Source organism: Cetorhinus maximus, chromosome 3 (genome assembly GCF_964194155.1).
Source record: "Cetorhinus maximus chromosome 3, sCetMax3.hap1.1, whole genome shotgun sequence".
Classification (NCBI taxonomy): domain Eukaryota; kingdom Metazoa; phylum Chordata; class Chondrichthyes; order Lamniformes; family Cetorhinidae; genus Cetorhinus; species Cetorhinus maximus.
The window spans coordinates 15,047,081-15,073,739 of NC_135881.1; the positions used below are offsets into that span (position 1 = coordinate 15,047,081).

At 44.5% G+C, this 26,659-nt stretch overlaps 1 protein-coding gene across 6 annotated transcripts in view; it reads left to right on the forward strand.

Moving 5' to 3' along the window:
* xylb (xylulokinase homolog (H. influenzae)) overlaps nucleotides 1-26,659 on the forward strand; it is a 234,638-nt gene that overhangs the window by 36,841 nt on the left and 171,138 nt on the right. For all 6 annotated transcript variants that reach the window (XR_013575300.1, XR_013575308.1, XR_013575305.1 and 3 more), the window contains 7 exons: nucleotides 45-117; nucleotides 6,490-6,608; nucleotides 8,950-9,031; nucleotides 10,402-10,442; nucleotides 16,309-16,424; nucleotides 18,876-18,991; nucleotides 21,197-21,270. Coding sequence is in view for 3 of the 6 variants with exons in the window: in XM_078536759.1 (XP_078392885.1) it covers nucleotides 45-117; nucleotides 6,490-6,608; nucleotides 8,950-9,031; nucleotides 10,402-10,442; nucleotides 16,309-16,424; nucleotides 18,876-18,991; nucleotides 21,197-21,270 (621 nt within the window). In the remaining 3 variants the exon portion in view is untranslated. The remainder of the gene's footprint in view (nucleotides 1-44; nucleotides 118-6,489; nucleotides 6,609-8,949; nucleotides 9,032-10,401; nucleotides 10,443-16,308; nucleotides 16,425-18,875; nucleotides 18,992-21,196; nucleotides 21,271-26,659) is intronic.

The following is a 26,659-nucleotide window of genomic DNA, read 5'->3' on the forward strand; positions in this document are numbered from 1 at the left end:
ATATGTCCGTAGGCACTAATATTTCTTTTTTTCTCTGGTTGTAGAGAATCTCTCTGGTCAGTAGTTTTGTTGCTTCACTATTCCTTGGAGACTATGCAGCAATTGATTATAGCGATGGTAAGTGCACTTAGTTACGAATGTGCTGCTTACGGTGACACCCGTTGTGCTCCCTTTGTTTGATAGTAGAAATTAATTTAGGTGATCACATCTAAATATTTTAAAAACAGGTAAAAGTGATTTGGACCAGTAAGCATGCCCGATTTGATTGGAATTGATCATTTAATGATTTGCATTTTTAATACCGGCTCAAGCTATCACAAGCAATTGATCAGAGTTGTTTACAACCTGACCTGCATATAATAGAAATACTGTACCATTTTATAGGAACCTATGAACTGTGTGGATTTGTCAGATCATTACCAGGAATTTGAATTGATCAGGATTCCCTGGTGATTTGATCTTACAGCTCTGATTTGCAAAGGCAGATTAATGTTACTTTAACGTGTGCCTATGGCTGGAACCTTAAGGAGGTGTTGGGGTCTTGGCTGCCAAGTGGAGAGTTGGTGCCTCTTGCTGGGACGGCGCGCTGCATCATGTGCTACTCAGGCACTCGACAGGCCAGTGGCAGGCCTTTCCCTGGGCTCAAGGACCCTGGGGGCAGATGTCCTGCCTGCCAAGAGCTGCTGGCCAATCAAGAGCCAGCAGCCAAAAGTGGGGAGGTATTGGCTGCTGCTGGTATGACAACCAGCCCAGATCTAGGTTCCAAGGATCCAAGACCACAGGTGGGTGATGCAGGAGGCGAGAATCACAGGGTGCTGGTCCCAAGGGCAGAGGCTCAGCAGCAAGGGTAGGGTATGGTCTCAGTGTCACCCCCCCCCTCCCCCTCACTTTCCCGATGCTGGGTCCCTCAATCAGGCACTGAACAAGGAACTCCACACCTCCGCCCACCATGACCTGCACAGGTTTGCTTATTGTGCTCCCTGCATGGTGAGCCCACCCCCCACCTGCCCACCGATGGGTTAAAGCAATCAGCAGTGGAATGAGGCCCTTAAGTGGGCATTAATTGGGCACTTGAGGGTCTCATCTGGCTACAGGGCTGGAAGGCATTCCTGCCACAGACTTAAACGTGGTGGTGGGAAGTCTCGCGTGGTTAAATCCTGCACCCCCTATCCGCTGCCAAACCCACCACTGGAGCAGGCAGAAGATTCTGGCCTATAATTTATTGGTGTAAGTCACTGGCAGATACAAAAAGAGAAAGGATGTATTTGTGTAGTTTATAGTTCTGCTTATTTTCAGCATATAACTATTTTGTGTTGGACACAAGTAGCCACAAACTATGTCAGTCAAAAAGACAATCTAATCTGTGTGTGCAGGAATTCTTTGTTTTATCTTGTCTGGAGAGTGCACTGCTACATGGAATGCACTATACTTGTTTTTTGTTATATTTTATTCTTGGTGCAGAAATACTACTGCAACCCTTAATAAGAAAAGGACAGCAGCTAAACGTCAAGGTACCATATTTAGGATTACTTGCAAAATGAAAGAAACCTACATTTATATCTTACCTTTTTCTGGATGTCACAAAATGCTTTACATTTAATGATTTGCTTTTCAAGTGTTATTTTCCACCAAGAAGGACAAAAACATGGGGCAAAAGAGAACAGTAGTGTAGTGGTAACTTTACTGGACCAGTAATCCAGAGGCCTGGACAAATGCTCTGAAGATGCAAGTTCAAATCTCACCATAGCAGCTGGGGTGGAATTTAAATTCAGTTCGCTAATAAATGTGGGATAAAAAGCTAGTCTCAGTAATGGTGACCGTGGCTGAGATTTTTGCCATATTATGAAAAGGCCCACGAGATTGATCCCTGGGATGAGAGTGCTTTCCGATGCTGAGAGGTTGAGGAGATTTTATTTTTCATTCACAGGATGTGGGCTTCGCTGACTGGGCCAGCATTTATTGTCCATCCCTAGTTGCCCTTGAGAAAGTGGCGGTGAGCTGCCTTCTTGAACCGCTGCAGTCCATGTAGTGTAGGTACACCTACGGTACTGTTAGGAAGGGAGTTCCGGGATTTTGACACACCAATAGTGAAGGAACGGCAATATATTTCCAAGTCAAGACAGTGAGTGACTTGGAGAGGAACTTCCAGGTGGTGGTGTTCCCATGTGTCTGCAGCCCTTGTCTTTCTAGATGGTAGCAGTTGTGGGTTTGGAAGGTGATGTCTAAGGAGCCTTGGTGAGTTCCTGCAGTACATTTTGTAGATGGCACACACTGCTGCTACTGTGTGGCGGTGGTGGAGGAAGTGAATGTTTGTGGATGTGGTACCAATCAAGTGGGCTGCTTTGTCCTGGATGATGTCAAGCTTCTTGAGTGTTATGGGAGCTGCACTCATCCAGGCAAGTGGAGAGTATTCCATCACACTCCTGACTTGTGCCTTGTAGATGTTGGACAGGCTTTGGGGAGTCAGGAGGTAGTTACTCATCACAGGATTCCTAGTCTCTGACCTGCTATTGTAGCCACATAATTTATATGGCTAGTCCAGTTCAGTTCCTGGCCAATGATAACCCCAAGGATGTTGATAATGGGGGATTCAGTGATGGTAATGCCATTGAATGTCAAGGGGTGATAGCTGGATTCTCTCTTGTTGGAGATGGTCATTGTCTGGCACTTGTGTGGCACGAATGTTACTTGCCACTTGTCAGCCCAAGCCTGGATATTGTCCAGGTATTGCTGTTTTTAGATATGGACTGCTTCAGTATCTGAGGAGTTATGAATGGTGCTGAACATTGTGCAATCATCAGCGAACATCCGCACTTCTGAGCTTCTGAAGGAAGGAAGGTCATTGATGAAGCAGCTGAAGATGGTGGGCTGAGGACACTACCCCGAGGACCTCCTGCAGTGATGTTGGACTAGTAATCCAGAGACCCAGAGTAATACCCTGGGGACCCATAAGACTGCCATTCAATCATGGCTGATAAGTTTCTCAACCCCATTCTCCCGCCTTCTCCCCGTAACCTTTGATCCCCTTACCAATCAAGAACCTATCTATCTCGGTCTTAAATACACTCAATGACCTGGCCTCCACAGCCTTCTGTGGCAATGAATTCCATAGATTCACCACTCTCTGGCTAAAGAAGTTTCTCCTCATCTCTGTTCTAAAAGGTCTTCCCTTTACTCTGAGGCTGTGCCCTCGGGTCCTAGTCTCTCCTACTAATGGAAACATCTTCCCCACGTCCACTCTATCCAGGCCTTTCAGTATTCTGTAAGTTTCAATCAGATCCCCCCTCATCCTTCTAAACTCCATCGACCCGTGTTTGAATTCCGCCAAGGCAGATGGTGGAATTTGAATTCAATAAAATTCTGGAATTAAAACTCTAATGATGATCATGAAACCGTTGTCGATTGTTGTAAAAACTCATCTGGTTCACTAATGTCCTTTAGGGAAGGAAATCTGCTGTGCTTACCTAGTCTGGCCTGCATGTGACTCCAGACCCACAGCAATGTGGTTGACTCTTAAATGCCCTCTGAAATGGCCTAGCAAGCCACTCAGTTGTATCAAACCGCTACAAAGTCTCAAATAAGGAATGAAACTGGACGGACAACCCAGCATCAGCCTAGGCACCGGAAACGACAACGGCAATTGCAGCCATGTCGACCCTGCAAAGTCCTCCTTACTAACATCTGGGAACTAGTGCCAAAATTGGGTGAACTGTCTCACGGACTAGTCAAGCAACAGCCTGATATCGTCATCCTTATGGAATCATATCTTACGGATAATGTCCCGGACAACCATCACCATCCCTGGGTACGTCCTGTCCCACTGGCAGGACAGACCCAGCAGAGCTGGCGGCACAGTGGTATACAGTCGGGAAGGAGTTGCCCTGGGAGTCCTCAACATCGATTCCGGACCCCATGAAGTCTCATAGCATCAGGTCAAACATGGGCAAGGAAACCTCCTGCTGATTACCACATACCGCCCTTCCTCAACTGATGAATCAGTGAGCACCACTGTTGAGGAAGAACTGAGAGTGGCAAGGGAGCAGAATGTACTCTGGGTGAGGGACTTCAATGTCCATCACCAAGAGTGGCTCGGTAGTACCAGTACTGACCGAGCTGGCCAAATCCTAAAGGTGCTAGACTGGGTCTGTGGTAGGGAGAACCAACAAGAGGGAAAAACACACTTGACCTCATTCTCACCAACCTGCCTGCCACAGATGCATCTGTCCATGACAGTATTGATAAGAGTGATCACCACACAGTCGTTGTGGAGACAAAGTTCCACCTTCACATTGAGGATACCCTCCATCATGTTGTGTGGCACTACCACCATGCTAAATGGGATAAGTTTCGAACAGATCTATCAACTCAAGACTGGGCACCCATGAGGCGCTGTGGCCATCAGCAGCAGCAGAATTGCACTTGAACACAATCTGTAACCTCATGGCTCTGCATAGCCCCCACTCTACCATTACCATCAAGCCAGGGGATCAACCCTGGTTCAATGAAGAGTGCAGGGGGGCATGCCAGGAGCAGCACCAGACATACCTAAAAATGAGGTGTCAATCTGGTAAAGCTACCAGACAGAACTACAGGCATGCCAAACAGCATAAGCAAGAGATAGACAGAGCCAAGCGATCCCACAACCAACAGGTCAGATCTAAGCTGTGTAGTCCTGCCACATCCAGTCGTGAAGGTGGTGGACAATTAAACAACTCACTGGAAGAGGAGGCTCCATTAATATCCCCATCCTCAATGATGGGGAAGCCCAGCACATCAGTGCAAAAGATAAGGCTGAAGCATTTGCAACAATCTTCAGCCAGAATGCCGAGTGGATGATCCATCTTGGCCTCCTCTGGAGGTCCCCAGCATCACCGATGTCAGTGTTCAGCCAATTCGATTCACTCCACATGATATTAAGAAATGGCTAAAGCACTGGATAATGCAAAGGCTACATATGGGTCCTTACAATATTCCAGCAATAGTACTGAAGACTTGTGCACCAGAACTTGCCGCACCCCTAGCCAAGCTGTTCCAGTACACCTACAACACTGGCATCTATCTGGCTATATGGAAAATTGCCCAGGTATGTCCTGTACACAAAAAGCAGGACAAATCCAACCTGGCCAATTACCGCCCCATCAGTCTATGCTCGATCATCAGTAAAATAAATGGAAGGGGTCATCAACAGTGCTATCAAGCAGAACTTGCTTAGCAATAACCTGCTCACTGACTCTCTGGGTCCTGCCAGGGCCACTCAGCTCCTGATCTCATTCCAACCTTGGTTCAAACAAAAGAGCTGAACTCCCAAGGTGAGGTGAAAGTGACTGCCCTTGACATCAAGGCTGCATTTGACTGAGCGTGGCGTCCAGGAGCCCTAGCAAAACTGGAGTTAATGGAATCGGGGGAAATCTCTCCACTGGTTGGAGTCATACCTAGGACACCTAGGTTGGACCGGTACTTTCATGAGTTTAGAAGAATCAGAGGTATCTCATTAAAACCTCTAAGATTCTGCAAGGGCTTGACAGTGTAAATGCTGAGAGGCTGTTTCTCCAGTCTGGAGAGTCTAGACCTAGGTATCATATTCTCAGCATAAGATGCTGGCAATTGAGGACTGAGATGAGGATTTGAATATAGCAGTAAAGATGTCTTACTTCAGCTGTATAGAGCCTTGATGAGACCGCTCCTGCAGTATTGTGCACAGTTTTGGTCTCCTTATTAAGGAAGGTTATACTTTCCATAGAGGAGTGCAACGGACGTTCACAAGACTAATGGCGGGACTGTTTTCTGAGGAGAGATTGAGGAGACTGGGCCTGTATTCTCTAGAGTCTAGAAGAATGAGAGGTGATTTCATTGAAACTTAAAAAATTCTTAACAGGGTATATGTAGAAAGAATGTTTCCTCTGCTGGGGCGGAGTGTCTAGAACCAGAGGACACACTCAGAATAAGGGATAACCCATTTTGGACTGAGATGAGGAGGAATTTCTTCACTCAGAGGGAGGCGAATCTTTGGAATTCTCTGCCCCAGAGGATTGTGGAAGCTCAGATTTTGAGTATGTTCAAGACAGAGATCGATAGATTTTTAGATACTAATGGGGATAGCGTGGAGGTAGGTGATTTAGTTGAGGGCATAATCTAGTTGAATGGGGAAGCAGGCTTGAGGGGCTGAATGACCTACTCTTGTTGCTATGTTCCTATGAGGAGAAATGTCTTCAATGAGAGGGTTGTGAATGTTTAGAATTCTCCATCCAGAGAGCTGTGGATACTCAGCCATTGAATATATTCGAGACTGAGTGCTATAGAATTTTAGACTTGAAGGCGATATGAAGATAAAGCAGTAAAGTGGGGTCAAGATCAGTGCTGATCTAACTGAGTGACAAAGCAGGCTTGAAAGCCCTGTGGCTTAATCCTGAACCTATTTCTTATGTCCTTATGTCTATTTCTCCCTCATTCACTTGAAAGAATTATCACATCTTTGCTGCCTCCCTCTAGGCTCCGGTATGAATTTGATGGATATCCATGCACACAGCTGGTCCCAGCAGTGTCTTGATGCTTGTGCACCAGGTCTGAAGGAGAAGCTTGGTGTCCCGCTGCCATCGCATTCTATATTGGTATGAAATTAATGAGAGATTTAATCTTTGTTCTGCTCATTACAGTGCCATGAAAAACACTTGACTGTTCTTAAGCAACCAGTCTTAGAAAACAGCTGTAAGGAAAGATCAAGCAGGTTAAGCTTGTTCTCACTGGGAAAAGAAACCTTGAGGTGACATATTCGAAGCTTCAATGTTATGAAAAGAATAATTAAGCTTTTCAATCACTGCCAAAGAACTCGGGTTTCAGGATAAAATCAAAAAGTTGGAAGCAAATAGATAATTTAGCAATACTGTTTCACATAAGGTACGTGGAATCTTGTGATGCTCCGAAGAGTGAGAAAGGGGATAGGACATTTAATTGAATAAGAGCAAAATGTCGACTTCCTGACTGCGGGATGAAAATTGGTTATCAAGTTGGCAATGGATTGAGGGCGATCTTGCTTCCCGATGGCAAGCAGATAGTTGATTAAGGGTCATGGAGGGGCTGGGTGGGGGGGAGTGGGTTGAGGGTCACCGAAGGCAGGGCAAGGGTGGTGGAGCGACGCGACATTCAGGCCTGTGGCACCCCCATTGCATCCAGATTCCAACCAGAATGAGGCCCCTGCAAGATCTCTTAATCTCCTCATGAAATGTTGCTGTGTAAGTGACAGCAATTCCAAGTGTTACAAGCTCCTCACAAACAGCCAGACTGATGTTGCTGGATGGCAAGGAATGGATGCCTGTTGGAGGGAAGATTATTGATGAAGCAGCTGAAGATGGTTGGGCTTAGGGCACTACCTGAGGAACTCCTGCAATGATGTTTCAGGACTCAGTTGATTGGCCTCCAACAACCACATCCATCTTCCTTACTGCTAGACATGACTCCAGCCAGTGGAAAGCTCCCCCCGCCGATTTCCATTAACTTCAATTTTGCCAGGATTCCTTGATGCCACACTCAGTCAAATGGTACCTTGATGTGAAGGGCTGTCACTCTCACCTCACCTCTGGAATTCACTCTTTTATCCATGTTTAGACTAAGGCTGTAATGAGTTATGAAACCAAGTGCCTCTGGTTTAACCCAAACTGAGAATCAATGAGCAGGTTGTTGCTGTGTAAGTGCCCTTGATAGCACAGTTGACTCCACCTTCCATGACTTTGCTGATGATCGAGAGCAGACTGATGGGCAGCGATTAGCTGGATTGGATTTATCCTTTTTGTGGAAGGGACATAACCTGAGCAATTTTCCACATTGTTGAGCAGATGCCAGTGCTGAACAGCTTGGCTCAGGTGCGACTAGTTTTGGAACACGTACTATCGCCGGAATGTAAGAGGCAATTTTGAGCATACAGATTGGTGTATTGTGTACAGTTTTAGGGGCCTCATAACTGGGAAGATACAAAAGGAAGGGTGTTTCTGGTTGTGGAGAGAGATTTGGAAAACGTTTTTCATAAGGTTTGTGGTGATTGAGACCATGGGAGCGGAACAAAATGGGAAATGGCTAGGTTAAGAGAATTACTGGGATGGTGGGTAAGATAATTTACATGATGAGCAAGGTTTAGAAAGGACAGGATAATGATAAGTTCAGAAGAATAAGAGCCAGGAAACTAAGCTGGAGATTAATATCGCCTAAGATGTGGTCAGCGAAAGGCTTACTTATAAGAGTCACATCACCATCATGGTAGTTTGTAAAGGACAGGTGTTGAAGAGTTTTGGCAGGTGGGGCGGCTTAAGCCAGGTGTAAAATTTCAGTCAAAGCGAGGATTCTAATTTGATAACACACACTGAGGGAGATGGCAAGGTCCTTATGCATAAGCAGACAGTCTGCAAGGGAAATGGCAGAGTGTGGTGATTGTTGGTCTATCAGAAGAGCCCAGGAGTTCCGTGGTGGGTAGGTTGAGCAGGATGGAAAGAAAATTTTTGTGGTTAGTGACCATTGCGCACAATTGATAGGAATGCCAGTAAGGAAGTTCTATGTCTAACTTAGTGCACCAACCAAGAGCAGTACACAAGGTGGTTTACTGAGTGATCATTTTTTCAAGCTGGTAATGGGGCAGTAATTGCCTGGATTGGATTTGTCCTGCTTTTTGTGGAAGGGACTTGGCTAGGGATGTGACTAGTTTTGGAGCACAAGCCTTCAGTACTCCAGACTCTCTGGAACTGAGGCAGCCTTAAAAATCGCTTAAATCGTTGAAATACTGCCCTCTGGAGAAACCTTGATCTGGCACTAACTCTTTTTGCAGTGACTGAGAGATGATAAAGTAAACCTTTTGTTTTCTGCAATAATGCCTCTATTAATGGACTACTATTTGTGATAGCTTTATGCATGAAGAATGTCACCTTTCTTTTACTCCTGACAATTGTTCCTTTGTTTTTGTTTTAGGGTTCAGTTTCTCCATATTATGTAAAACGCTTTGGATTCAGTTCTGAGTGTAAAGTCATTGCTTTTACAGGAGATAATCCAGGTAGGTAAGATTATAGTTTTGTATTTTGTAGCAATTACCAGCTGCCATTTTTCTAAGAGTTCCATAGGGTGGGTATTGAGAGGATATGTCATTGGTACAGTAAGACACTCCACTAATCTATGGGCATATATTCCCTCTGGGCAAATTTATAGGGATTTAGAAATTGCTTCACTTCAGAGTACTTTTTGTACCAACAAACTTGTGCTGAATCATCTTTAGTGTAAACCACAAATACTTTGTGGGGATATGAAGAAGGATGGATTCAGAAAGAAAATGAGAAGAGAAAAAATAAAAAAACTTGCTACATTGAAGAGATACGTTTGAGAGGGATAAATGGATCAGTAGAGAGTGACCATGTTGTGGACTCTACTTTTAGGATGTGGATGATTCTCACAAAACCACATTTATTAGCCATGCCTGGTTGCTTTAAGAAGGGAGCCACCATTTTGAACCACTGAAATTCTTGTTGTGATGTACTCCTACTGTGGTGATAAGTGGGGAATTTTAAGATTTTAGCCAGCGACGATGAGAGAACGGCCCTATATAAGCGTTTTGAGATGACGTGCAATTTGGATCCTTTCTTGGTAGAAATTGCAGAACTGAAGTCAGGTTGGTGAGTAGCTGAAGGTAGTACATACCGTAGCTACAGTGCATTAGTGGGGGAGGGGTGGATAATTAGCCCTGTTGCAGGATCACTGATCAAGTGGATAAAAGCAAAATACTGCGGATGCTGGAAATCCGAAACAAAAATAAAAATAGCTGGAAAAACTCAGCAGGTCTGACAGCATCTGCGGAGAGGAATACAGTTAGCGTTTCGAGTCCGAATGACTCATCAGAACTGAGGAAATATAGAAATGAGGTGAAATATAGACTGCCCTTTCCCAGACTAATACTGGTTCCTCTTGTTCTGAAATAAAAAGGGAAATTCCAGGCAATGCATAGCAGGTCTGTCAGCTCTTCTTCAAATCTAGTTTGTTGAAGGGTATACACTGGAAAGATTAACTTGTCTTTTTCCTTTCCGGAGCTGACTAATCTGTTGTGTGTTCCACCTTTTTAATTTGAAACTTCAGAGATTCAGCATTTGCAGTTTTCTTTTTTCATTTTAGTAATGAAATTGTCTCATTTTTAAATTCTTCCAGCTTTAAAGGTAAAGTGCTTCTATTATTGTGAATAACTTTCTTACATTCTGAAATGATAAGCATATAATGATGAATGTTAGGGATACTTCATTTAAAAATAAAATCTAGTTACAAACATGGTCAGTTATTGAAAAGTGAGCACGAGTTAAATTAATTTTTCTGAGATAGAATGCAGTGCTGAACATTAAGATATTGATATGATATAAACGTAGAATCTCTTCTATCTTACAGCATCACTGGCAGGAATGCGACTTCAGCAGGGAGATATAGCAGTGAGTATGTTCCTACTGTAGAGGACCTTACATCTGTGTTTTTGTTAGATAATGAACATTCAAGTTGCAAGAAAGAAAAGTTGACAGCTTTTAACAATTCCCCTTCATTCTCCAAGTTTTGTTTATTCGTTCGTGGGATGTGGGTGTCGCTGGCTAAGCCAGCATTTATTGCCCATTCCTAGTTGACCTTGAGAAGGTGGTGGTGAGCTGCCTTCTTGAACTGTGCAGTCTATGTGGTGTAGGTACACCCACAGAGCTGTTAGGAAGAGGGGTCCAGGATTTTAACCCAGCGACAGTGAAGGAAAAGCGAGAGAGTTCCAAGTCAGGATGGTGTGTGACTTGGGGGGGAACTTGCAGGTGGTGGTGTTCCCATGCATCTGCTGCCCTTGTGCTTCTAGGTGGTAGAGGTTGCAGGTTTGGAAGGTGTCATTGAAGCAAACTTGGTAGTTGTTGCAGCGCATCTTGAAGATAGTACACACTGCTGCTACTGTGCATGGTGGAGGAAGTGAATGTTTATTGTGGTACATGGAATGTCAATCAAGCGGGCTGCTTTGTCCTGGTCGGTATCAAGCTTCTTGAGTGTTGTGGGAGCTGCACTCATCTAGGCAAGTGGAGAGTTTTCCATCACATTCCTGATTTGTGCCTTGTAGATGGTGGACAGACTTTGGGTAATTTGGAGGTGAGTCACTCCCTGCAGAATTCCTAGCCTCTGACCTGCTCTTATAACCACATTAACCATATGGCCAGCTGATGGGAGAACATAAAATCCTGCCCCTAGTCATAATTGAAATACCACCATGGCGAGACTAGTAATTGTGATGACTGGCATCCATCCATTTGCGAGAGATGATGAGAATGTAGCCTCAGAACTTTGGTGAGGTCAGATGAGATCACAAGGGTGAAGTGCCCTGTCTATTTGTTTTTTGGCTGCATTAGACTGAATCCAGAGGAAGGGCAGGAGTCCCAAGTCTGGGGACCACTCTATTGCAGGATTTGCCAGAAGGTGTTTACTCAAAGGGATCGCCAGGCGCCTATAGGACTTCACTCCCGTGCCTTTGACTATCTCGAACCAGATCCATAAGGCATTCAGTTCTATTTGACCGCTAGATGGGACCTGGTTTATGGATGCCAGGATGTATTCATCCACTGGTGGGCCTGTATGTCACATCTCTGGGGGCCAAGTTAGAGGAGATTGATGAGCAATATATGAAAATTTCTGTACCTGCATTTTTGCTTACTTGTCCATTATGAATTCCTATGTTCACATTTATAACGACAATTGCAATTGTAAATTTTTCACGTTGTAATTACGCCCTCCAACCAGTGGAGGTGCTGCCAGAGGTGAGAACTTGTAATAGCCTAAAATGTTCTTATTGATAGTTTTCACTATAACTGTGGATTTGTAGATCCTAATATTTCTAAAAACACAAGATAAGATGAAGGAGGGTCATCAACTCGTTTGATCTCAACCTTCCATGGTCTTCCGATGCAGCATGACTTCTTTAATAAGTGCTTTTCCCTGGTCTCGATCACGCTCCTGGCAACTTGTTAAATTCTTTGCCACCCCCTGTGTTATGAATTGCTCCCAGATGTCTGTCCTACACACTTGTATCACAAGTGTGAATATGAGCAATAGAGTTCACCATAATGGTTACACAGTTGAAGGAGGAGGCTGACCATCAGATTCTTGGGACAACTAGAGTTGACAATAAATGTGGCCTTGTCAGTGGTGCTCATCTCCAAGACCAATTAAAAAATGTAGCTTTTGCAGTTGCTGTTTTCATTTTGGATACTTTATTGGTTGAACACCAGCTGCTAATCTGTGTGCAGGTGAGAGCCGTACTGAAGAATTTGGTGTTGCGATGTAAAACAGTGTAGAGTCATCGAGATCAAGACCAGAAATAAGCCTGTATTTTCTGGCAATAATGGAAACATGCTTTATTATTTTCTGTATCTGTCAGGGCTTTAAATTAAGGAGGGTCCATCCCACTTACATGACTGATTAAACATAGAAACATAGAAACTAGGAGCAGGAGTAGGCCATTCGGCCCTTCAAGCCTGCTCCGCCATTCATTATGATCATGGCTGATCATCCAACTCAATAGCCTGCTCCTGCTTTCTCCCCATACCCTTTGATCCCTTTCGCCCCAAGAGCTATATCTAACTTCTTCTTGAAAACATACAATGTTTTGGTCTCAACTACTTTCTGTGGTAATGAATTCCACAGGCTCAACACTCTCTGGGTGAAGAAATTTCTCCTCATCTCAGTCCTAAATGGTCTACCCCATATTCTCAGACTGTGACCCCTGGTTCTGGACTCCCCCACCATCGGGAACATCCTTGCTGCATCTACCCTGTCTAATCCTGTGAGAATTTTATAGGTTTCTATGAGATCTCCCCTCATTCTTCTGAACTCCAGCGAATATAATCCTCACCGACTCAATCTCTCCTCATATGTCAGTCCCGCCATCCCAGAAATCAGTTGGGTAAACCTTCGCTGCACTCCCTCTATAGCAAGTACATCCTTCCTCAGATAAGGAGACCAAAACTGCACACAATATTCCAGGTGTGGTCTCACCAAGGCCCTGTACAATTGCAGCAAGACACCCCTGTCCCTGCACTCGCATCCTCTGGCTATGAAGGTCAACATACCATTTCCCTTCTTTACCACCTGCTGTGCCTGCCTGCTTACCTTCAGAGACTGGTGTACAAGGACACCCAGGTCTTGTTGCACATTCCCCTCTCTCAATTTATAGCCATTCAGATAATAATCTGCCTTCCTGTTTTTGCTAGCAAAATGGTAATCTCACATTTATCCACATTATACTGCATCTGCCATGCATTTGCCCACTCATTCAGCTTGTCCAAATCACACTGAAGCACCTCTGCATCCTCCTCACAGCTCACCCTCCCACCCAGCTTTGTGTCATCTGCAAATTTGGAGATATTACATTTAATTCCCTCATCTAAATCATTAATATATATTGTGAATAACTGGGGTCCCAGCACCAATCCCTGCGGTACCCCACTAGTCACTGCCTGCCATTCGGAAAAAGACCCGTTTATTCCTATTCTTTGTTTCCTGTCCACCAACCAGTTTTTTATCCATCTTAATACACTACCCCAATCCCATGCGCTTTAATTTTACACGCCAATCTCTTATGTGGGATTTTGTCGAAAGCCTTCTGAAAGTCCAAATAAACCACATCCACTGGCTCCCCCTCATCAACTCTACCAGTTACATCCTCGAAAAATTCCAGTCGATTTGTCAAGCATGATTTCCCTTTCATAAATCCATGCTGACTCTGTCCGATTCTGCCACTGTTTTCCACGTGCTCAGCTATTAAATCTTTTATAATGGACTCTAGAATTTTCCCCACTACCGACGTCAGGCTGACTGGTCTATAATTCCCTGTTTTCTCTCTACCTCCCTTTTTAAATAGTGGGGTTACATTAGCTACCCTCCAATCTGTAGGAACTGTTCCAAAGTCTATAGAATCTCGGAAGGTGACCACTAATGCCTCCACTATTTCTAGGGCCACTTCCTTAAGTACTCTGGGATGTAGATTATCAGGCCCTGGGGATTTATTGGCCTTCAATCCCATCAATTTCCCCAGCACCATTTCCCTACTAATACTGATATCTTTCAGTTCCTCCCTCTCGCTAAACCCTGTGTTCCCCAACATTTCTGGTATGTTATTAGTGTCCTCCTTTGTGAAGACAGAACCAAAGTATGTATTTAGTTGGTCAGCCATTTCTTTGTTCCCCATTATAAATTCACCTCTTTTTGACTGTAAGGGACCTACATTTATCTTCACCAATCTTTTTCTCTTCACATAGTTATAGAAACTTTTACAGTCAGTTTTTATGTTCCCTGCAAGCTTACTCTCATACTCTATATTCCCCTTCTTAATCAATCCCTTGGTCCTCCTTTGCTGAATTCTAAAGTGCTCCCAATCCTCAGGTCTGTTGTTTTTTCTGGCCAATTTGTATGCCACTTCCTTGCATCTAATACTATCTCTAATTTCCCTTGTAAGCCATGGTTTGGCCACCTTTCCTGTTTTACTTTTGCACCAGACAGGAATAAACAATTGTTGCAATTCACCCATTCGCTTTTTGAGTGTTTGCCATTGCCTATCCACCGTCATCCCTTTAAGTAACGTTTCCCAATCCATCATAGCCAACTCGCACCTCATACCATCGTAGTTTCCTTTATTAAGATTTAGCTTTTTTTTTAACGGATTCAAGTTCCGCTGCAGGGCTCATGCACAAAAATCTATGCTGACACTCCAGTGCAGTGCAGAGGGAGTGTTGCACTGCTGGAGGTGCTGTCTTTCAGATGAGACATTGAACCGAGGCCACAACTATGTATTCGAGTGGATGCACAAGCATGGCATTATTTCAAAGAAGAGCAGGGAAGTTATCCTTGGTGTCCTGGCTAATGTTGATCCCCTCAATCAATGTCATATAACCAGATTATCTGGACATTATCACATTTCTCTTGGTGGGAATTTGCTGTGTGCAAATTAGCTGCTGCATTTCCTGCATTAAAATCATCACTACACGGCAGAAGTATTTAATTGGCTGTAAACATACGAACATGGAGCAGGGGTAGGCCACTCGGCCCCTCAAGCCTACTTCTCCATTCAATAAGATCATGGCTGTTATTGTAACCTCCCGCCTACCCCCGATAACCTTTCACCCCCTTGTTAATCAAGAATCAAGAATCTAGCTCTGCCTTAAAAATATTCAAAGACTCTGCTTCCACTGCCTTTTGAGGAAGTGAGTTCCAAAGACTCACGAAATTCTTGAGAGAAAAATTTCTCCTTATCTCTGTCGTAAAAAGCGACCCCTTATTTTTAAACTGTGACCCCTAGTCCTAGGTTCTCCCACAAGAGGAAACATCCTCTCCACATCAACTCTGTCAAGATCCCTCAGGATCTTAAAAGTTTCGATCAAGTCACCTCTTCTAAACTCCAGTAGATGCAAGCTTAACCTGTCCAGCCTTTCCTCATAAGACAACCCGCCTATTCCTGCTACTAGTCTAGTAGACCTCTGAACTGCTTCTAATGCATTTACATCTTTCTTTAAATAAAGAGACCAATACTGTACACAGTACTCTAGATGTGGTTTCACCAGTCCCTGTAAACTAAAGCATAACCTCCTTACTTTTGTACTCAATTCCCCTTACAATAAATGATAATATTTTATTAGCTTTACCTGCTGTCCCTGCGTACAAGCCTTTTGTGATTCATGCACTAGGACACGAATAACTCTCTTAATCTCAGAGTTCTGCAATTTCTCACCATTTAGATAATATGCTTTTTTTTTATTCTTCCTGCCACAATGGACAATATCACACTCGCCCATATTATTCTCCATTTGTCAGATCTTTGCCCATTCACTTAATCTATGTCACTTTGTAGCCTCCTTTGAGCACCTTGAGATGCCTGGTAGTTGTGAAAAGAACTATATCAATGCAAGCCTTTTTCATAACCCTTTGTCACTTTTAAACCCTAACTTACTTATTGTCTGTACTGATATTTCTGCTCCCTGCTGTCAGCATGTTCTGTTAGTGCCATCAGCACATGGCTTAAACCAATGTACTAAGAATTCAACAAACTAAATGTTTACACTGTTTCTTTGCAACAGTTCAATCTGTTTTTAAAAAGGAGACTGATGCTCTATTTTAATGCATTTCATAGACTTATTTGTACCAATTCATTTTAAGAAAATTAGAATATGTAAACATTGTATAAAAGTGTTAATATTTTTTGATTGTACTCCAAAAATATGACTAGTATATTACCTTCCTTCATCTTGGATTTGCAGTTGCTTCAGTGTGGCTTTTTATTGAATTTTTCAGGTAAGCCTTGGGACGAGTGATACTGCCTTTCTCTGGATTCAGGATCCGAAACCCACCTTGGAGGGACATATCTTCTGTAATCCTGTTGATAGCAGTGCCTACATGGCACTCATATGGTAAAGGATAGTTTCTAAAATAGAAAAAAGGACCTGAAAATAACTAAAAATGAATATTTATTTTATCCTCTTTTTTTCACCCTGTTTAAGGTGCCTGTTGTCTACTTCCACCTTTAGGTCGGGCATTTAATTAACATTAGTGGATCAATGAGCAAAGTGATCACTGGAGGATAGTAGGTTAGAAGCCATTGTCAGTAATGTAGCAAATCACTGTTATATGTTTTCAAACACCCACTTTAATCCAATCAAATGTGTTCTCCACAATTATAGTGATTAATCAGACATTGTAATTTCAAGAAGCCCAGTTTACCAGGACATTGATGCAAAGTTCTCCCAATAATTTAAATGAGGCTATTAAAATCATATAAAACAAAAAAAAATGACTCTTTCCCTAAGGATATTGTCCTACATTATAGGCAGCCTCCCGCCATTCATGATCCACAAGAGTAACTATTTTCTTTTCCATGTTAGCATTACGTTGTTTCATGCAGTATTCTTATGAAGTAAGTTCTTATGAAGAAATGTAATATCTCCAAATTTGCAGATGACACAAAGCTGGGTGGGAGGGTGAGCTGTGAGGAGGATGCAGAGATGCTTCAGTGTGATTTGGACAAGCTGATTGAGTGGGCAAATGCATGGCAGATGCAGTATAATGTGGATAAATGTGAGGTTATCCACTTTGGTGGCAAAAACAGGAAGGCAGATTATTATCTGAATGGCTATAAATTGAGAGAGGGGAATGTGTAACGAGACCTGGGTATCCTTGTACACCAGTCTCTGAAGGTAAGAATGCAGGTGCAGCAGGCGGTAAAGCAGGGAAATGGTATGTTGACCTTCATAGCCAGAGGATTCGAGTGCAGGAACAGTGATGTCTTGCTGCAATTGTACAGGGCCTTGATGAGACCACACCTGGAATATTGTGTGCAGTTTTGGTCTCCTTATCTGAGGAAGGATGTACTTGCTATAGAGGGAGTGCAGCGAAGGTTTACCCGACTGATTCCTGGGATGGCAGGACTGACATATGAGGAGAGATTGAGTCGGTGAGGATTATATTCGCTGGAGTTCAGAAGAATGAGGGGGGGATCTCATAGAAACCTATAAAATTCTAACAGGATTAGACAGGATAGATGTAGGAAGGATGTTCCCGATGGTGGGGGAGCCCAGAACCAGGGGTCACAGTCTGAGGATATGGGGTAGACCATTTAGAACTGAGATGAGGAGAAATTTCTTCACCCAGAGAGTGTTGAGCCTGTGGAATTCGTTACCACAGAAAGTAGTTGAGACCAAAACATTGTATGTTTTCAAGAAGGAGTTAGATATAGCTCTTGGGGCGAAAGGAATCAAAGGATATGGGGAGAAAGTGGGAGCAGGCAATTGAATTGGATGATCAGCCATGATCATAATAAATGGCGGAGCAGGCTCGAAGGGCCGAATGGCTCCTAGTTTCTATGTTTCTATGAAGTACTACTTCTCTCCATTGTGGATACCTTTAAAGCTTGATGAGATGAGACTTGGATTTCTGTGATGTTGTGCACCCAATCTAGTATTAAGGCTCAGGAGAGGGAAAAAGGGAAAGAGAGAGAGAGAGCAAGGCAACAGGAGAGAGAAAGGGAGAGAGAAAAATTCAAGTTCCGATAATTGGAAAATGGAGTTAGCAGCTCAAAGGGATAGAGAGACCCGGCAATTGGAAGCTATGAGGGAGAATCTCACTCTACCTGATGGCATCTGCTATCTCCCTAACCCGGAATCACTCTGATGCCCTCAAATATGCTAGATTTATTTCAAATTCAGAGAGAATGATGTGCAGTCATTTTTTGCCACTTTTGAGAAAATAGCAGGACAGCTAAAATGGTGATCAGATATCTGGACATTGTTAATTCAAGGGCACCTGTGAGGGAGAGCCCAAGAGGTCTACTCCATGCTGCCTTCTGATGTGTCCCTGAATTATGAGCAGACCAAGGCTGCCATCCTAAGTGCCTATGAGTTAGTCTTGGCGGCATATTGCCAGGAATTCCGGAAAGCTCGGAAAAAACCCATGCAGACTTACATCGAGTCTGAACGGCTGAAGCAAATCACGTTCGACCGATGGGTAAGATCCCTAAGAATTCCACGTACTTATGAGGGGGTTGCGTGAGTTGATATTGTTGGAAGAATTCAAAAGTTGCCGACTATATGATTGCAAAAAGGTGTGGGGGGAACATTGCGAATCCTCTTCAAGGTTGTTTAAATTAAACCACCCTCCTGTCCGTAACAATTTCCACATTGTCCCAGTATTGCAGGGAGGGTGGAGACAAAGGTTATCTTGTGTTTATAATATGACATTTTGAGAATTTGATCAATAGCATAGGAATCTATAAGAGAATGTTTTAAACAAACTACCATGCCAGGTAAGTACATTTTAACAAGAAAGTGTTGTTTGTGCCCTCATCTAACTCAGTACCTTATCTCTAGTTTTAAGAATGGCTCTTTGACAAGGGAGAAGATTCGTGATGAGAGTGCTTCTGGTTCATGGGATGAATTTGCGAAAGCATTGAAAGCCACTTGCCCTGGGAATAATGGAAATTTAGGTAAAATTGAGAATATGCACAGGGTTTTCATGAACTGTAAGAGACTGTTTTTAACTTTTTTAGAGTAGAGCTATCATCTTCGGCAGGGGCTGACAGGGACCATAGATGATAGCTTCTGTTTTCCCAATGTTTAACTGGTAGAAAGTTTTGGCTCATCCATTATTGGATGAAAGTCAAATATTTTGACAACAGAGTTGGTGGGGAGGTTCAGGAAGGTTGACATGGGGAGGTGTTGCTCTGTATGTCATCAGCATACATGTGGAATCTGACCCCATTTCTTCAAATGATGTTGTTACGGGGAAAAATGTAGATGAGGAACAGCAGAGGGCCAATGATAGCTCCTTAAGGGAGCCCAGAGGTAACAGTATAAGGTGAAAAGAGGAGTAATTGATGCTCTCGTTATGATTGGATTGTTAAGAGTGGAAGCAAGTGAGGGTTGTCAAACTGACCTGGATGATAGAGGGGCAATTTTGAAGAAGAATAGCATGGCTGACCATCTAATGTTAGAGAGAGATTGAGAAGGACAAGGGAAAAATGTGCACCTTGGAGGATGTCATTTGATGCCAGTTTTTAATGTGGAGAAACAGTACCTAAGGAGAAGGAACTATGTATCAAATCAGCAGGTGCGGGAATCAGGAAGGATGGTGAATGGTCAGCATTTTAGTTTGAAGTATGGTCAAGTGGGCAGGAAATGGATCTCATGGACAAGCTGAACTTGGAGAGGGCAAGAGGGTAGATGGGAGAGAATTTGTAGAAAGGTTTCAGGGCTAGGGAAGGGAGGAACGTGATAAGGTTTGGCTTGGTGGGTAAACGATATGGTTGAGGCAGCTGATTAGATGTTCCCAATCTTAGTGATGAAGTGTCATTCTTGTTGATGATGTAGAAGGAGTGGGGAGAAGGGTCTAAAGAAACGGTTGGCTATGGAGAAAAATAGCTTTTGCCAAAAATGCTCCTAGAAAATAGTGTAGACTTAGCAAAGAGTGAAGGCACTTTGTGTGGTCCAGCTAGATCTGGCAATGGACGGTTATCCAGTTGTGTGCTAGGTACACTTAAGTTGGCATTTCTTGGAGTTGATGAAGCAAAGACTGGGGTCATACAAGGGAGAGCAAACAGAAAGGTTTTCCTGGGGACATGGGCATCAGAGGTAGAGAGGAGGGACTGGTTGAGCAGATTGAACTGCCTAAGTAATGTGAGGAATTAGAAACCAAAAACCTGGCAGTTAAAAGCTTGAAGGCGCTGTTATAACTTGCTTGAGGAAAGAGCTTTTTTTTTCCAGAGGCAGATATAGAAAGAAGTGGATGTGAAAGGAGACAGGTAGTAAGTGACATAAAGAAGTGGTTTGAATTGGGCTTGTCTCTAATGAGAGTATGGGAGTAAAGCCATCATGTTGAGATGACAAGGATAGCCAGTAGGGGAGGCTTAAGTGAGGACAAGGTGCCACTACCTGTTAAGCAAGTTTCACTCAAAACCACAATGTTAGTTAAATCGTCCTACAAAAAAGCCACAGAAAGCAAGATTGTTTGTTCACCAGCAACCGACACTCTGGAGGAAAATGCAGAGGGGGAGCTATTTTTGATGTGAGACAAAGGTGGGAGGAGTGACCATTGACAGGCAGGAAGGTGACAAAATGAATTCCGCTATAGGACGACTGGATGGGAAGATTGATGAGCGAGGAAGATGAGGCAGATAGGGCTGCTGCTCGAAAGGAGGCAATGGTGAGTGAATTCAATGGACCTTTGGAGAATATTGAGAGAGATGCAGAGGTTAACTACAGGCTTATGCAAGAGGGACTTAAGAAAGGGATGGCAGCAAGGGAATAGGAAGGCAGAGGAGTAATGATGAGTTGGGATAGGGAAAAACCAGAATGTGCAAAGTAGAAGGAAGAAAAGGCAATGAAACATTTGTCCTCCAATTAAACGATTCCACTTATTTAAGTTGCTCTGCAGTTGTACCGGATTAATACCTATTTCAAAGCACATTGCAAATATAGGATTCTAATTCACCAAAATTATACAGATTTACTCCTGACACTAAAGTGTATTTGAGGCAGGAGAAAACCATTAAGGTGAGGCACGAGAGATAGGTAGCACTGCAGGGAAGCCCAGTGCAGGATTCACACATGTCTTCCTAATCAATATTAAATGACTAAGTTGTAGTCAAAGGCTTTTTTCTTATTATTTGTATAATGTGTTTCTGCTTTTCAAGGGTTTTATTTTGATGTGATGGAGATCACCCCTGCTGTAGTAGGTATTCATCGATTCAACACTAGGAACTGCAAAGTAAGTGTGACAAAAGTGGACCTTCATCTGTATCAGATGCTTAGCTTGTAAGTTGTACTGTTGGAAATAATATGCAGGAGGGAATATGAAAGAATACCTCTTAATGGGAAAGCTATTGGTTGAGAGTCCAGACTGACTGGCTGTAGGAGCTGCATAAAAAAGTGTGCGCCTATGTGTTTCCTCAGGTGTTAATTAATTCGTTAGAGCTATCACATTCAATTGCAAGCATCCTTTCTATTGTCAAAGCTTGGCTATCCATCTAATATTGTTACGGAAAATGCAGAGTTCTGTGGACAGTTGTGGATGTAATGTATTTAGGAGAGATGCAGTCAGCTGTTGTTTCCTATTTTCATGTAACTGCAAAGATGGCCAGATCAAATTCCTGTGGGTAATCAAGTGTGCAGAAGTGGTCCTAAACTGCCTTGTGTTTCAATCCTGTTAGGGACAGTTAACATTTAAAGGAGAAATCCAAACACTCAGCAATTAACCAACAGAATATGCCACGAGATTTCACGTTTTTAAACAAAAAGAAACTTTATTGTATATATAAAGAAATTAAACAAGCAAGCCCAAGCAGCATCAGCTTAACAAATTATTTTACCTTCAACACAACTTTTTGATACTATTACCCATGTGAAGAATTTATATCTCTAATGGAGTTTTAAGACGCACCGCCCCCCACCCCCCGAAGTGTTGACTCTGTTTTTATGTTCTTTTGATCTGGAAACTACATACATAATTTAAATATTTTATTGAAGTAAGGGCAGACCTTCTGTCTACTATGCTAAGAAAGAAGACCCCTATTTCACATTGATAACTCTGACCTTGAAAATAAACATATGTTACCTTGTAAGTGCAATTAGCTCCAAGCTTGTTTGAATTGCATTTTCTTTAGGGTTGCTTATCAGTTTTTCAATCAGATGCCCCCATTTATTTATATTTATTTGTTCATGGGATGTGGGCGACACTGGCCAGGCCAGCATTTATTACCCATCCCTAGTTGCCCTAGTTCAGGGACCATTTAAGAGTCAACCACATTGCTGTGCGTCTGGAGTCACATGTAGGCCAGACCAGGTAAGGACGGCAGATTTCCTTCCCTAAAGGACATTAGTGAACCAGATGGGTTTTTACAGCAATCAACAATGGTTTCATGGTCATCATTAGACTTTTAACTCCAGATTCTTATTGAATTCAAATTCCACCAGGATTTGAACCCGGGTCCCAAGAATCTTACCCTGGATCTCTGGATTACTAGTCCAGCGACATCCTAACAGTTAAAACTTTAATACCTAAACTAAAAGTTATATTCTAAATTATGAGTTATGAAATGGAAATTCGCAACAGCGTAGGCCAAAGAATCATCTCAGCTTGAATTTAATGGGTTTGATTGAGAAATACATCAGAGGACTTTGAGAAGGAACAGGAGTGGTGATTATAGGACTGTATGTAGCTTCATGTATTTAGTTTTCAGTCAGCCTACATTCTGCTTGCCAGAATAGAACTCTGTTTTTTGCACCCACCAGCAGGGGAGCTGATCATTTCCAAGGTTGATATGTTCCACATCGCAAGTAGTGGTTTTAACATAAAAAATAGGAGTAGGCCATTCAGCCCTTTGAGCACAGTCCACCATTCAATGAGCTCAATGCTAATCTTCAACACCATTTTCCTGCACTATTCCCGTATCCCTTGGGCCTGAATTTTGTGCATGTTGTCCGCGCGCGATTGCCAGGCCTGGAAGTAGCCGCGATTGCCGCTTCCAACCGCGAATGTCAAAACAGTGCGATTTCTTGCTGGCCGGCCAAGTAAAGGCAGGCCAGCATGAGACATGCCCCGCTTTGGCAAAGGGCTGCCAACAGGGGTGGGAGGGTAGCTGGCACTAGGCCCAATTGGAGCATGGTGGGGGGTTTTAAATCAACTGAGGCAGCACCCTGAAGGCTACCAAGAGTTCCAGGGGAGACCCAAGGAGCATCCAGATGTAAGCTAGAACTATGGCATCAGCACCTGCTCAACACACTGGGTGGGAGGGCAATGCAGGGTGGGCACTCTGCCCGGACAAGTGCCTGCGCTCTCTAGTGGAGGCAGTGAGTGGGCACGACGTGGTGTGCCGCACCTGGATTCAGTGCCGAGAATGGTTTATTGACCTTCTGTGCTCAGGAAGGGTGAGTACCAATTTGGCATGGTGCTGTGTGGGGAAGTCTTGAAGGGTGGCTGTCCTTTGTGGTGCTCAGGGGTGTAAAAGTCAGAGTAACATAAGGCAGATATACCGATGCCTGCTAAGGCTGGAAGATCAGACTGATACTCCTGGGTGTATATAAGGGTCAGGTGTACAGATATGGTGGGCACTTTGACCTGCTTCCTGGGGTGGCGAGCCTGGCATGGTGTTGCAGGTAGAGGTTGGATTAATGAATGGACCTTTATCCTTACAGGAGAAGAGAAACTATAATTCCACTAAGCGCACAAGAATGGGTGGAGGGGTGGCCAACCTGCTCATCCTGAGATGGACGCCCTAGAGCTCGAGTGTGAGCGTGCACCAAGGTCATCAGGTCGTGGAGAGGCAGGCGTCTTGGAGGAAGGTAAGAGTCCAGTGGACAGATGCGGGACAGGCAGAGACTGCAGACAATGTAGGGTCCTCTCATCTCAAAAGATAACTTCTAACTAAGAGTCACCAGTGATTCAGCAATGACAATGGCACCATGAAGCTGCTGTCTATAGTCCCACTAGGCTGTCTAGTATGTGCATTCAATATGCGATGATTGATACTACTGACGTATTGTCTTCCTCCCTCCAGAGGCACCCAGGAACCCGAGGACTCTCAATTGGCACCAGAAGAGGTGCCACACACACACATCCACCGCACCACACTGTCTCTCGCTTCCAAGCAACAGCACAGATACAAGGATGTCAGTGGGCTCAGTGGCTCAGATGATTGTGCACTGTGGGGAGGTCATGGCCTCTGGAGGGAGGAAGACACTCACATAAGGAGCTGGCAGAGGCAGAGTGTGTCCAGTGCGCCAGCTGTCAGAGGACTGCTGAAGACCAGGACGATGTTGAGTCTGAAGCAGATGATGAGCCGCTGGAGTTGTCCTTCAGGCGGCTGATGCTGGATGTCCAATGAGATGCGTGGGAAGATCTGGTGGAGACCCCTGAGGGTTTGCGTGCCATGCCATGGAGGAGTCCTTGAGGAGCTCGAGCACTGCTTTAATCCTGAGCACCGAGCGCACAACCTCCTCCATTGAGAGGGTGACGACTCTCATGGAGAGTCAGTTCCAGGAACAGAATCAGGGGTTCTTGCACTCGCCCATACCGGCAGTGACCTCAGGACATCACTGCCAGTGTGAGAGATGGATGAGGCACCTAATCTCTCTGCTAGGTGTCCATCCATCAATGGTGAGCAGGGAGGTCCAGACGTGCCTCACACTGGCAGATGAGCAACCTGCCGTCTCTGTTGGCTCTTCTCATGGCGCTCCGGATGAGAGTGGAAGCTCCTCTGCCCCTCTGCCAGTGACCATGGCATCTTTTAATCTGTGATAACTAATGAGTGCCCAGCCATGCCGCTGGTCACATCCTCCCAGACCCCGCCTGCCAGAGGACAACCGCCAAGGTCATCAGGGATGACACAACATCGTAATTAGCAATTTGCCTCCAATGCCACTGCCAGCGAGGGGGGACCCAAGATGTAGCAGTTGCAAGCGTAAGTTTAAGGCGCAGGATGGGGTTATCACAGGTGATATTCTTTCATTTCATCAGTATTATGTATTGTTTTTGTGTGACAGTAGCAACAAAATTATGATATATTCCTCTTTTGCAACTCTGGAAAAGATATAAATCTAGATTTTGTTTCAATGCCCTCAGCTTCATGTTTCCCATAGGTGCAGGCCTCATTAGTGCCTTATGATAGACGGCAGAGACAGCAAACTTTAGTAAAGAGTTTGTGAGGTGACACTGGGTGGGGTCATGGGATTTCTTCCTCAGAAATGTGTGGGATGGAGGCGGCGCCCTTGCCATGAGCGCAAAGCCATGCCTTGGCAGCCTAACTGAAGGGTGTATTGAATCAGGGCCTCCATGGTGTCCCTGCCTCCCTGAAGGTTCCTTAAGACTGTCCCTACGTCCTCACCCTGTGTCTGCCTGGGCTCTTCATCAGATCCATCAGTAGAGTCTTCCTCTGAAGCCTGTGGAGCTGCATCGCGATCCTCATCCCCCAGTGGGTCGCCCCCTTGTCAGTGCCAGATTGTGCAGAGTGCAGCAGACAACGACGAAAAGTGACACATGTTCTGGAAGATATTGGAGGTCACCTCCTGATCGGTCCAGGCAGCGGAACCTCATCTTCAGCAGCCGTATTGTCTTCCCAACCACTCTCCTTGTGGAGGCATGACTCCTATTGTATCTGTCTTCTGCCTCTGTCCTTGGGTGCCGGAGTGGCGTGAAGGGCCATCTTTTCACCCAACAGCCAACCATCCAGCCAAGCTGGAGCCATGAACAGCCTTGGCACCTGGGAGTGACTCAGGATGTATGCATCATGGGAGCTGCCATGGTACCTTGCACAGACTCGTGGCCGCATACTATCTGCACGTTCATGGAGTGGTAACCCTTTCTATTCACGAAGGCACCCGGCTGACTCGCTGTCTCATTGATGGCCAAATGAGTGCAGTCTATGGCACCCTATATGTAGGGGAACCCAGCAATAGCTGCGATGCCTCTGGCTTGCTCAGCCTGCCTGGCTTCGTCCATCCGCTATTGAATGAATGTGAGGACCCGTCTGAACAGAGAGTCAGTGACGAGCCTGACACAAATGTGGATAGCTAATTGGGACACTCCATACAGATACCCCACTGACCCCTGGAAAGATCCGGAAGCAAAAAAAAATGAAGGCTACTGTGGCCTTCAGGGCCACTGGCATTGGGTGCCCACTCACACAGTTGGAGTCAATCTCCAGACCAATCATCTGGCATAATGATGTCACAGTGACCCTAGAGAAGCAGAGCCCCCTGTGGCACCGGACCTCAGACATATTGAGGTAGCTGGATCGCTGCCTTACACTCTGGCAGCAGGATAGTGGTGTTTTCCGCAGCCCCTTTCGCCTTACTGGCCCTGCACTCCCTGTGCCTGCACCTCTCCTCCCACAGGTCTGTCCCTGCAATGCTGCCTGTGGACACCTGTCCTCCCCTCCCTTCTGCCTTCTGCTTCTCCTCAGAGGAGGTTCCCCAGCCAAAATGCAGATGGCACTGTCTTGTGCACTGGAGGCTGCACTTGACAGACATGCTCCAAGAGAGTTGACAAAACAAAAGAGTCCTCAAAACAAAGCTAATGAAGCAAAAGCTACAGAAGAAACCACAGGAAAAGGTCTGAAATCTCAGCAAACAAACAGCAGCAAACTCTCATCTGAACTCCT